General features: G+C 60.1%; 1 protein-coding gene across 5 annotated transcripts in view; it reads right to left on the bottom strand.

Annotated features, from left to right (window-relative positions):
• MORN1 (MORN repeat containing 1) overlaps positions 1-12,837 on the bottom strand; it is a 28,019-nt gene that overhangs the window by 11,962 nt on the left and 3,220 nt on the right. The window contains exons 1-3 of one of the 5 annotated variants that reach the window (XR_010938724.1): positions 12,131-12,605; positions 11,964-12,003; positions 3,272-11,551 (exon numbers count right to left, since the gene is read on the bottom strand). Coding sequence is in view for 1 of the 5 variants with exons in the window: in XM_067717767.1 (XP_067573868.1) it covers positions 11,464-11,551; positions 12,131-12,221 (179 nt within the window). In the remaining 4 variants the exon portion in view is untranslated. Of the gene's footprint in view, positions 1-3,271; positions 11,552-11,963; positions 12,606-12,837 lie in introns of those variants that run through there. The other 4 variants (XR_010938712.1, XR_010938706.1, XM_067717767.1 and 1 more) reach the window with 4 other exon arrangements.

Genomic DNA, 12,837 nt, shown 5'->3' on the forward strand with positions numbered 1-12,837 from the left:
CTGCAAGAGAAGCCACCGCAATGAGGATCCTGCGCACCGCAATGAAGAGTAGCCCCCGCTCACTGCAACTAGAGAAAGCCCGCGCGCAGCAACAAAGACCCAACGCGGCCAAAAATAAATTTAAACAAAATAGGAATTAATGAAATAGAAAATAGAGAAATCAATGAAACCAAAAGTTGGTTGTTTATCAATGAAACTGATAACCTCTCACTAGACTAGTCAGGAAAAAAGAAAGAAGACCCCAATAATCAATATTAAGAACAAGAGAGATGGTATCAATTCATTAACTGGGGAGCAAGGGAGTGTTATGAACAAGCTTATGCCAAGAAATCTGAAACCTTGGAAGACACAAAACACCACACTCACTCAAGAAGAAATAGATAAACTGAACAGCTCTATATCCAAAGGAAACGGAATTAGCAGTTAAATATCCTCCCACAGAAGCAGCCGCACAGCACAGGGAGATCAGCTCGGTGCTTTGTGACTGCCTGGAGGGGTGGGATAGGGAGGGTGGGAGGGAGGGAGACGCAAGAGGGAAGAGATATGGGAACATATGTACATGTATAACTGATTCACTTTGTTATAAAACAGAAAGTAACACACCATTGTAAAGCAATTATACCCCAGTAAAGATGTAAAACAAAACAAAACAAAAAAATCCTCTCACAGAGAAAACTCCAGGCCCAGATGGGCTTCATATTGAATTCTACCAAACATATACAAAGATTAACTCCAAATAGATAATAGGCCTAACAGAGCTAAAAATATAAAACTCTTAGAAGAAAACATAGGAATAAGTCTTCATGACTCTGGGCTAGGCAGTCTTCTTAGATATGGCACCAAAAACACAAGCAACAAAAGAAAAAAATAGGTAAATTGGACTTCATCAACACTTAAACGTATGGGCTTCCCTGGTGGCGCAGTGGTTAAGAGTCCGCCTGCCGATGCAGGGGATGCGGGTTCGTGCCCCGGACCGGGAAGATCCCACATGCCGTGGAGCGGCTGGGCCCGTGAGCCATGGCCGCTGAGCCTGCGCGTCCGGAGCCTGTGCTTCGCGACGGGAGAGGCCACAAGAGTGAGAGGCCCGCGTACCGCAAAAAAAAAAAAAAAATTTAAAATTGTGCCCTTCAAAAGACAACATTAAGATTAAAAGATAAGCCACAAACTGAAAGAAAATATCTGCAAATATATATTTGCTAAAGGACTTGTATCCAGAATACATAAAGAACTTGTATAACTAAAAACTAAGACAAGCAACCCAATCCAAAAAAAAAAAAAAAGAGGTGAAATATATGAATAAACATTTCTCTGTAGAAGACGTACAAATGGCCAATGAGCACATGAGAAGCTGCTCAACGTCGTTAGTTTTAGGGAAACGCAAATCAAAACCATGAGGAGGGACTTCTCTGGCGGTCCAGTGGTTAAGACTCTGTGCTTTCATTGCAGGGGCTGCAGGTTTGATCCCTGGTCAGGGAACTAGGATCCTGCATGCCCCGTGGTGCGGCCAAAAAATTTTTTAAAAACCCAAAAAACAACCAAAAGAAAACAACAAAGAAAACAAAAATCCATGAGGAGATGCCCCCTGACATCCTCAGGATGGCTACGCCCTGGCAAGGACGTGGAGAAATCGGAACCTTCGTACGTTGCTAACGGGATGGTAAAATGGCGCAGCCACTTTGGAAAAGAGTTTGGCCATTGCTTGAAAAATTTAAACACGAACCTACCCAACCACTGACCCAACAATTCTACTCATAAATATATACCTGAGAGAAATGAAACACGTTTGCACAAAAACCTGCACAGGAATGTTCACAGCAGCCAAGTGCCAAGGACTGGACTGTCGCCCACAGGCGCAGGTGAGCAAAGTGCTGGGCGGGCAGGATGGGAGGCTAGTGGTCCACAAAGAGGAGAGCAGCACCGCGCACTGGGCGGGAGGGAGGAGCAGAGCGCGACCACAGGTGAGATTCCATCCACACTCAGTGTCCAGGAAAAGGCACTTGTGGTGCCTGGGATGGAGGGTGGGAACAGGGCAGGAATGAGGGGTCTTTCTGGGGTGGAGGAAACGTTCTGAAATGGAACTGCTGCAGCAATGGTCGCCCAACCCTGCAAGTGTACTAAGAGTCATTAAATCACTGGATATAGATGAATCTTATGGTATGTAAATTATGCTGCAATAAAGTTGTTAAAATCAGCCAATCGTGACTAAATATACTCGGCTTATGCTGCGCGTCATGCTTCCTACGCGGAGCCGTGGAACCGAGCTGGACCACTGTGCAGGAACGCCTGTCTCCGGTGGTCCCGCCCCGTCCCTCTGGGTCTTCTCTGCTCATGGGGCGGGAAGCCCGGTCGTCCCTCTGCTTGGCCGCAGGGCTGACTGAGCATCTAGACGCAGCCCAGACGGATGGGCGTCTGTCCACCTTGGTCACCCCACGAGGAGCTTGAAGCAGGACCACTTGGGTTCAGGGTCTGACGGGGGCCTCTGCGTGTCACGAGCCCCGTGAAACCACAGCAGAGCATGTTTCTCCCAAAAGGGGATTCTAGGTTCCACTCCATCCAGCCCCGCTTGGTCCACACCTCCCGCGAGACTGCCCAGGGCCACTTGAGAAAGGACACGGCCAGACCCAGACGTGACCCCACAAGAGGACCCCACGGGGCCAGCGGCAAGGCCGGGGGCACCTACTCACGGGGTGGCCATTGATCCACACCCCTCGGTAGACGCCCCCGGAGCAGTGGGCCACGCTGCCCTGTCCACTGAACACGTCACCGTGCCACTGTCCCCGTGGAGAGAACCATGGGCTCAGACGGGCTGGTCTCCCTGCCGCACAGCCCGGCGGCCCACCAGGCTCCGAAGGCCCCTGGGGACCTCCGCAGAAGGCGCTGCCCTTTGAACTTTAAGAAGCCAGGAAGTTTGGAGACAATGGCCCGAATACAAAATGCAAAGAAAATATGGCTCCAAAGGGCACACTTTTTAGCACGAAACCCTTTTAACACAAAGATACTGCATTTGTGCAGAGTCACGGGGGGCCGACTGTGCAGGCGAGCGAGCGGAGGCTCGCGGGGTCGAGGGGCTGAGCGTTCCGACACGCTCCTTGATAACAGAAAGGCCAATTAAAATCACACTGGGAACCCGCACAGCCGCACCCTGGGGGCAGTGCCAACTCGCTGCACACCCCAACTCTGCCACCCCATAATAAGCCTGCTTTGTAAACGATACGCACGACCGAGCGGAAGAACGGTGCCAAAGAGCAGGAAGACTGCTTTCCTGGAAAAGTTCGAGATCTTAATGGGGTTTTATTCAGCTATGAATTACTCCTAGTGGAAGAAGCATTAGCCACAGGCGCGTTTTGGTTCGATTCACTCTTTGGCAGAAGGTGATTGGGCTCCTGCTTTCCTGCCCAGCCCTCCGAGTGGCCCGAGGCCGCCCAGCAGCTGGGGCCGGACTCCGGTTGGCGGGAGCCCCTCAGGCCCTCGGGAGGGGCCGTCTGGCAGGTGGGGCCTGTGGGAACGGCCCCTGAAGAGCTCAGACACCCCAAGATCTGGGGGAACAGGTTCCACGGCTACTTGGAACACACGGTCGCTGTGTTCACATTACAAGGTGACAGGGAAGGGGCCTGGCCGCGGCTCCCCCTCCAGCCGGGGCACCAGACAACTGCGGCGCCCTGGTGGGTGCATGGCAGCAGCGGCAACGCAACAGCTCGCGGCTGCAGGAGGGGCCGGCTGCCAGCTGGGGGTGGCAGTTGGGCAGAGGCGTGGCTGTGCCCCCCACGGGAGGCCTGGAGCCGCAGGGCAGCCTCGTCCCTCCAGCCCCCAGACCCAGAGAGCTGAGCCCTCTGGGCCCACACTCGGGCTGCGTTCCCGGAAAGCTCGGTGCCAGCACGGCTGACATCGCAGACGGTCTATCGACGTCCCCTAAGACGTGGCTCACGTCTGCAGGCAGCGTGCCAGGCCAAAGAGGGGGCGAGGCCGCAGGTATCACGCCAGAGCGGGGGGCCCCGTGCTACCGTCCTGGGAGGGGCTGGGGAGCCCCAGAGTCACTAGCTGACCATCCCTGGAGCCAGTGCGGACTCCAAGCAGCAGCATCTGCTGGGCTTGCTGCCTGGTCCCAGGAAGGGGTCCTGTGCACAGCTGTGCATGCATGCGGGCGTGTGCACCTGCGTCTGCTGTGTGGTGGAGGCAGCAATGCTCAGTGATCGCGATGGGCAGGGTGACCTGGGGGGGAGCAGAGCGGGAGGGTCCTGGCCGAGCTGGGCCATTGTCTCTGAGTCTGGGTGGGGCCAGCCCTGGGGGGCGGGCAGCCGCCCCCCACCCCCAGCTGTGTAGAGCACACTGACGTCAGAGCTTCTCCCAGCTCGAGCCCCGTAGTCGGTTTGCTGGGGTCAGTGGTGCTCCTCAGAGGTGAACGAGTCGCCGGAACCCTTCGCTTCCCTCACGCCGCCGTCCCCAGGCCGGAGAAGTGACCGGTTTCAACTCGGGAAGCAGGTCTCACGGCCAATCGAACGCACCTCTCAGGAGCCAAATCAACTCATCACTCCGCCCCCCCCCACCCCCGCCCTTTTACGTAGAGGTTCATGCCCTCGTCTGAGGCTCCGTGCTGTGGTGCCTGGGCAGTGGGCCGGTGGCCCCGGGGAAGGGTGGTCGCCTCCAGAGACAAACACCCCCCTGTGGGGCCCGGCTGCCTCCCCCGCACACCGCCCCCAGCTGGAGCTGCGCCCGCTCTGTGCCCGGGGCCAGTGTGCTGCCCGCCCGCACAAGCGCAGGCCTCACCCCTGTCCTGGGCAGCGGTGCTGGGGTCACCGCCCCTGCGGGGTGGACGGGGGAGGACGCCCAGAGGCAGGTGGGAGACGGGGCTTCCAGCCACAGGGAAGTGGTGGGAGCTCAGTGCGCGCGCACGCCCGACCCCGTGACACGGCCTCGGCCTCTGTTCGAGCTTCTCCATCACGTGACTCTGAGCGCTCCCGCCAAAGAGGGCCGAGCTCTGTGGCGCTCCGCGGGCCTCTCCCAGCGGCCTCTCCCTTCGCTCTCAGTCGTGGTCCCGTCTTGTCTGTCTGTCTGCTCCGGGGCATGAGCTTCCCAGGGCAGGGCTCCATGGGGACAACTAGGGCTCGAATGAGCGCGGGCTCCTCTCCAAACAGCACGATGGCCACTGGGGCCCTCGACCGTGTCGGGGTCCACGTCTTTGCACGCCCTGCCCGGCCCCTTGGCCCTCTGCGAAGGTGCAGCGTGGGTTTTCAGGAAGAAGGCAGGCAGGGCCTAGGGTCGCCTGGGAGCCAGGAGCAGACTCAGGAGGGTCCAGCACACAGAGCCTTGGAGCATGGCCTGCGGGCGCACGGGCTGCCGCGTGCAGACAGGCAGTGAACGTGCCCCTCAGACCACGAAGCCCCGGCCCACTCCGCCCCGCTGGGTGTGAGCAGGGTCAGGCTCCCCGCCAAGTCACTGTCCAGTCCTCGCCATCCAAGCATTGACAGACCGCTTAATCGCTGACCGACCGCTTAATCGCGCTCCCGTAATCTGAGACCCCCCACCCCAGCTCAGGCTGCAACACAGCACTTTCCCAGGACAGATACACGATACACTGCAGCAGTGTAACTCATCCAACAGCGTAGAATCTAATTAATGTTACAAATCATGCTTTTGAAAACCCTGCCCTTTCTCAGTCAGCTGACACGCACCAGCGCGCGAACAAACACGTGTTAACGCGTCGCTGCGCCTGGCGGCTCTTCCTTCTCCTCCCCGTGCAGGTGAGGACCTGTGTGTGCTGCCGCAGTGCAGGAAGATGGGAGGACGGCCGGGCCACCCTGCACGCGAAGCACGGGTGCGCGGGGTCCCTGTTAGGAGAGGCCCCGTGGGGTGGGTGGGGCACACCTTGTGGCCGGCGGTGGCTGAGGCAACCCCAGGGCCTCTCAGCTCCAGGATAGGGACCTATGTGCTCAGAACTCCTTCCCTGGTCCTTTCTTTGAAGAGCACGGAGTCGGGGGTGGGACGAGGGGCCGCTTGGGTGCCCTCCCCACCACACACGAGTTTGAATAAATTGTGAGAAATACACACCTGACTCTTCTCATTTCGAGCAGCACTTTCTAGTTAACAGATGCTGTTTTTCTTTCCCGGGAAAAGTGACGGTGCTTTCCCTGGAACTGCTTCTACGGCTGCGTTGTCCTGTTGCGTTTTCAGGCGCTCCCAGGCACACTCTGAATCTCCGCCCCGGTCAGAAGCCCACCTTCCCAGCTCACCCATCTCTTCCCCACCTCCAGTCCTCTCCAGGGCACCGGGCTTTGACCGACCACACCAGGAGGGGCCGGGGCCCGGCTCTCCACAGCATCTTCTTTGATGGCATCCAGTCTGGAGAAGGTGACTTCCCACTGTCACCAAACTCCCTCCTGGAGCAGGTGAGGACTTTCCTGAGGCCACGGCTCCTAGACCAGGGAGGGGCGTGGCCCCGGGTCACCTGCCTGGGCCTGCGGCTGCAGGGGCCCGGGGTTTCCAGCTTTCGGGGTGGCCTGCTGGGGCAGCAGTGGCCACACAGGCCAGAGTGTTGGTGGCCCCTGCCCATCATTCTCTGCAGACACAATGCCCCTCACTTCCCAGCTAACAGCAGGGTCCCTAAGGTGTCTTTGACCTCCACGATCCTGGCCTAAGTTCCCTGGATTCCAAAGTGTGACAAGCTCTGCTGATGCAAATGCAAGCTGCCTTCACACTCTGGGTCCTGACATCCGTCTGCGTAGAACCCCACCAGGAACGTGGGGCAGCGCTGGTTCTGCTCTGGCAGCCCAGGCCCCTCCTCCCACGATGTGCCAATGGGCCCAGATGCTTCTCACGGTCACGCCCCCATTCCTGGACTGTGACCTCCCGGCCAGGACAGTGGCACAGGGACACGGAGCCCCTGGCATTCCTACAGATGCACAGGTGAGGAGAGGGGAGGCTGGGAGCCACCAGCAGGTGAAGATGCGCATGAGGCCGACCACCTGCTCTGTGTGGTGAGCAGGTGCGCCGCCCAGCAGGCCTCCCTTCGAGAAATGCAGAGAAACGCCAACACGAGAAATGCAGCCAATGCACACGGAGGTGCCCCGGGACGGGCAGAAGCGCAGCTGCTGGCGGCACCACGGAACAGCCGCACAGGTAGGAACATTCCATGTGCACAGAGGCTGAGGCTCATTGGAGAGCACCCCTCTGTCCCCTCCGCCAGGTGTGCGCTCGCCTCCACAGCCCACAGTCTGTCCCCAGGCTCCACGGAGGCGGCCCCGGAGGACGCTGCTCTCCGAGGGGCTGCCTGATGCCTGTCTCTTAATCACTTCATTGGCACCGCGGTTATTTAAAAAGCAGGAAACATGGGACTTCCCTGCCGGTGCAGTGGTTAATCCACCTGCCAACGCAGGGGACACGGGTTCGAGCCCTGGAAGCCCAGGAAGATCCCACATGCCGCGGAGCAACCAAGCCCGTGCGCCACAACTACTGAGCCTGCGCTCTAGAGTCCACAAGCCACAACTTCTGAGGCTCGCGCGCCTAGAGCCCGTGCTCTGCAACGAGAAGCCACCGCAATAAGAAGCCTGCGCGCCGCAACTACAGAAAGCCTGCGTGCAATGAAGACCCAATGCAGCCAAAAATAAATAAATAAAAAAACAAACACAAAACCCCCAGAGAACACAAGCGTTGGGGGAGGATGTGGAGAAATTGGAACGCTGGTGCGCTGCTGGTGGGAATGGAAAATGGAAAATGGTGTGGAGGTTCCTCAGAAAGTTAAAAATAGAATCGCCACGTGACCCAGCAGTTGCGCCGTTCCCAGAATTGGGAGCAGGATGGTGCTCACAGCAGCGTCACTCACAGGCGCCAAGAGGTGGAGACAGACCGAGTGTCTATCGATGGACGAGCAGCCGGACGCAGCGCGGAAGGAACATCCGCACGGCAGAGCAGGAGCCAGCCTTAAAGAGGAAGGAGGTCCCGACACCTGCCCCAACGTGGATGGACCTAGAGGACACGATGCCGCGTCAAATGAGCTAGACACGAAAGGACACATCCTACATGACCCCACTTCTATGAGGTCCCGGGAGGAGATCCATAGAGACAGAAAGTAGGAGGGCGGGGCCGGGGGCTGGGGGAGGGGTGGGGAGTGAGTGTCTAATGCGGACAGAGCTTCAGTTTGGGGAAGAGAAAGTTCTGGAAATGACGGTGGTGATGCCTACACAACAATGTGAATGTGCTTAATGCCACCAGGCTGTGCACTTACAAATGGATGAGACGGCAAATTTTATGTTATGTGTATTTTGCAATAAAGTTAAAAAACAGAGAAAGCTCTTTGCCTAGTGAAAGCTTGGGGACAGCTGTACCCTCATGGGAGACATGCCAACTCCCTCTGGCGGCTCCATCTCTCCCAGGTGACCCTTCATGCCCAGAGGTCACAGCTTAGAGGTCAGGCGCAGGAGGCATCCCCACAGCACGGAGAGGCGGGCCCTGAGAGCTGGGAGCTCCTGTGCCCACACCGTCGGGACGCTGTTTGGGGCGCGGGGATTCAGGGCCTGGCTGTCCTCCCGGGGCCCTCAGGACATGGTCGTGGCTGCGACTGTGGGTGGGGGCAGCGCTTCCCGACCGCGGGGCTGCGTGGCCCGGTGCTCAGGGTCTGAGTCGCGCGGCCCTGAGAGGCTGGGGCATCGCTGAGCAGCGGGAACGCAGGCGGACGGCCTGAACCCCGGGGAAGGACCCTCGTTCACCTGCAAAGCGCCGGGGGGACGAAGCCGCCAGCCCCTTGCACTCCGCCGGCTCCCGCCTGACATCCAAGCCGGCGTCCACTGGGCATCCGCTTGGAGGGACGCGGCTCTAGCTCCGCAGCCAGCGGAGGAGCCCCCTGCAGGGCTGGGCGGTCGGCAGGGCCGGGTTGCCCCCTGGTGGATGGCGGCGGGGAACCCCCAGCCCCCCGGCTGAGCAGCGACTTGCTGGGGAGGCCCGAGCACGGCCCCCAGTGCCCAGGCCGCTGATGCGGAGGCCCTGGAGGAGCCCAAACTGCCTCTGGGGGAAGGGCATGCGGGGTGGAGGGTGGGGGCGGAGGCTTTCGGGATTCTCTGGAAGAAGGCGAGGGCTCGGCCACCCCCTGGTTTGGGAGGCCGCCTCGTCTTTGGAACGGTGGTCGAGAGAGTCGGGGAGCCAGAGGGCAGCTGAGGGCAGTGCCAGCACTAGAACTGCGACCCCATGCCCCCAGCCCGCGAGGTGTGGACGCTGTTGGGGGTTCCGAGCGAGGAAGATCCTCCCAGGTCCCCCTGCGTTTCCCTCTTCCGTGGCAGCTCTGGAGAATTCAGGCCAGTGACTGTGGCTGCCCAGGATGAGCCCTAAAGCCTGGCCCCATGAGGATAGACAGACGTCCCCCTTGGGGAGAAGCAGCAGAGCTCTGGCCGGGGCACAGCGGCATCTGCAAATGGGCTGTGGCGCAAACGGCCAACCGCGGCGGCCCAGGCGGCACCCCGGGAGCGGCTGGCTACCCAGACCAGGACTTGCGGTCCCAGGAGGGGCCTGGGAGGTGGTGTCACCTAAGCAGAGCTCTGCGTTTACAAGCAGGCAAGGTGAGCATGCCGGGGGGAGCCTCGCAGCCAGGGCAGGACTCCACACTCCCCAGCAGGCCACTCCATCTCAGGAAGTGCCCTGGCCAGTTACCAGTTTACTGCCCCTCAGCCCCCAAACGACCCTTCCTGCCCGACTCTGTGCTCCGGGAGCTGGACCCTGAAACGTGTCGCTTTGCCAGCTGGTGCCGTGCTGGGCGCTGCAAGGACCCTGCGGGGAAGAGGCTTCCCTCGGGCTCCAGGGTGCCCACTCCTAACCCCTCAGGCACAGGGGTTTGTCCTGGGCGAGTTCCTGTGTGTCCCAGGGTCTCCTGCACACGCGGCCCCGGTGGCTGGCAGCAGACGCCCAGGGAAGCTCCTCCAACCCAGCGGGCTGTGGCCACACCCCCTGTCTGCAAGGTCTGAGTCTCCGGAGGGGCTGGGCTTTCCCTCATCTCCTGGGACTTCTTTCCCAATCTCCACTCTAACTTTCACATGAGAAACTTGGCAAAGATATGAATTCAGCTGACAACCTAATTCTGCAACCCACACAATCAAATTGTTTCAGCCCTGAGGCTGTGAGAAGTGAGAGACTCTCAGGACCGTGGCTGGAGCTGAGTGCAGACCTGAGCTCCCGTCCAGGACACCAAGGGCCTCGCGCCGCCGTCACTACATCCACAGCCACGTGCAACCCTCGACTCCCGAGGCCCAGATTCAGCTGGCGCATCACAGCCGAGCTCGGTGGCAGCTCAGTCACTCCCAAAGCTACCACGTGCCACAAGTCACATCTCCCATGGCCTCAGCCCCACGCGGTCAGGCCCGAGGATGCAACCAGGCCGGTCCCCACCCCATCTTTGGGGGCACCTCCTGGGGCCACTTTCGCATTTGCTTTTGCCATATTCCTGCTTTCACCCCTTTGGGTATTTTGCTGTCTTTCACTAGTTGATACTTTCACGTTCAATCACTGGTGTGACTTCTGTCTTCCGGTGGATTCTGGTTCAGGCATCACCACCATCCACCTGACGCTTGGGCCAGAAATGCAAGGACATCTTCGCTTCTGCTCTTGTCAACCAGTCCAGTGTCTGTGCCTCCAAACCCCCCAAATTTGGTTCCACACCCCGTGCAGGCCGCCATCACCTCTCTCCATGAGTGAGAGCAAGAGAAGCCTTCCAAACACAGGGATCAGGTCACCAACTCCTTCCAGCACTTTCTGTGATGTGTAGGATAAAACTCCAAGCCCTCGTGGCTCCAGGGCCTATGCGTGGGACTGCCTGGACCTCCTGCCTTGCCTCCCCTGACCCCTGCTCTGGCTACGCAGGCTTCTTCCTGCCTTGGAGCCCAGCCTCGCCCTTCCGCTGCCTGCAATGCCCTTCCCTGTGGTCTCCATGCGGCGGCCCCTTCCCATCCTTCAGACCTGGCTCACGCGGCATTCTCTGGCCCCTGGCTGCATCTCTGCAGGGCCGGCCAGGCCCACAGGCCGGCGTGCGGGAAGCGCAAGGATGGCGGATTCTGGGGGCCCGAGAAGGTCTTCCCACGTGCCTGAATCTCTTGGCCTCGTGGCACCTAAAAGCCCCCATCAACCCGAGAGTAGCAGCTGCGACATGATGGGGGGTGGGGCACAGAGCCCTGCTCATGAGGAGCAGGGAGGAGTCCTCGCCTGCTTCCCCAGGTTATCGAGGGCACTGGGACCCCACGGGTATCTCCTCTCAAAAAGGCTTCACCAGGCCATTCCCACAGGAGAGAGTGTTGGGTCATGGGGTGTTTCAGGAACCAGACGGGACGGAAAGGTGTTAGCGGGTGGCCCTTAAGCTCTCTGAACCGCATCTTCTCATCAGCGAAAAGGGAACGGTGGCCGACCCTACCTCGCAGGGTCAGAAGGGCAGCACCTGGGCTGCACCCCGGGCGGCACCGGGAGCAGAGGACGCCCGGCCGGTGGGTCCAGTACCTCATAGATGGAGCCGTCCGCATGGCGCAGTGTCCCATGGCCCTGGCGCTGGTCCCGGACCCAGTCGCCCTCGTACTCATCTCCGTTCCTGAGGGACAAACGCGGAGGCTGCTCTCAGGCTGGGAAGGGCCAGGTGGCTGTGTGACGCACACCGGCTCCTCCGACTGGGGCTCAGCACGCACCCCCGGGACCAAGGCAAAAATAGGCCCAGAACAGATGGCACAAGCTGTGGCCTTGCCAGGGCCCGGCCAGAGGGGCAGGTGGCCTTGGCGCCCGGTGGCGTGCAGTGACGGGAGGCCCCGCTTGCTGGGCCCCAGGTGTGAAGGTTTGGAGAGGAAAACGGGAAGGAAATGGGGGGGCCTGCAAATCCCAAGGGCAGGATTTTGCACGAAAACTGCCTGGAGTGTGAAAGACGCCCAGCACTGGGCCCGAAGCTGAGAGCCTGCGGGTGTCACCCGACTTGGCCCCGCTCCACCCTCGCGCCCACCCGACCTCCTCACCTGGTGTTTCACTGGACGAGGGGGACGGATGTTCTTTCTACTAAATACACACAGAACCAATGTCAGCAACTGAGGGAGAAATTGCAGGATCATATGAAAAAATCACAGACCATACTTTCAGGGCTGGGTGTTCGATGGGGGTACGGCCCACAGGACGGCGGACTCACCGGAAGACCATCCGCCCTTGGCCGTGCCGCTTGTTGTCGTGAAATGACCCCCAGTACACTTGTCCATCTGCGTCCACCAGGTGCCCCTGTCCTGGAGGCGGGCGAGAGTCGAGGGTCACCTCGTACCTCCGTTGGGGGAGGGGGGTGTCTAGAAGAAGGATGGGGTCGGCACCCCCTGTAGCTGGGCCCCATGGGGGTCCCCGGCCCCACAATCCGATCTGGGGCGGCCTGGCAGCCACACGCAGCGGGAGCGGCTCTGAGTCCAGCTCTCAAGGTCCCGAGGGAGGGTGGGGGCGCCCGGGGTCCCCAGCATCGGAGACTGAAACGCTCTGCTGTCCGGCTGGGGTGGTGCTGCCGCGCGGTCAAGGCCAGCTCGCAGGTGCGAGTTCACGCTGAGGACCGACAGTTGTGCAGGGCCTCTACCACCTACTCAAAGGGCCCAAAGGCCAGAGGAAGTGCTCGTGAAGACACGGAGTCTCAGGGCCTGGACACTCGGGAAGGGGGGCGTCCTGACCCCTCACGGGAGGCCTTGGAGGGGTCAGAGCTCCGCCCGCGCCGGCATGCTGTCGGGGGCTGGGACTGCTCCGCTCGCTCTGGCGACCCCGGGGCTCTGCCTGCTGCTCCCCGGAATGTGGCCTCCTGACTGGCTGGGTCCCACAGGACGTGGAGGAGGTGACTGAGCCGAGGGTCAAGAGGACCCACAGCGC

This window comes from Pseudorca crassidens, chromosome 2, assembly GCF_039906515.1.
Source record: "Pseudorca crassidens isolate mPseCra1 chromosome 2, mPseCra1.hap1, whole genome shotgun sequence".
NCBI lineage: Eukaryota > Metazoa > Chordata > Mammalia > Artiodactyla > Delphinidae > Pseudorca > Pseudorca crassidens.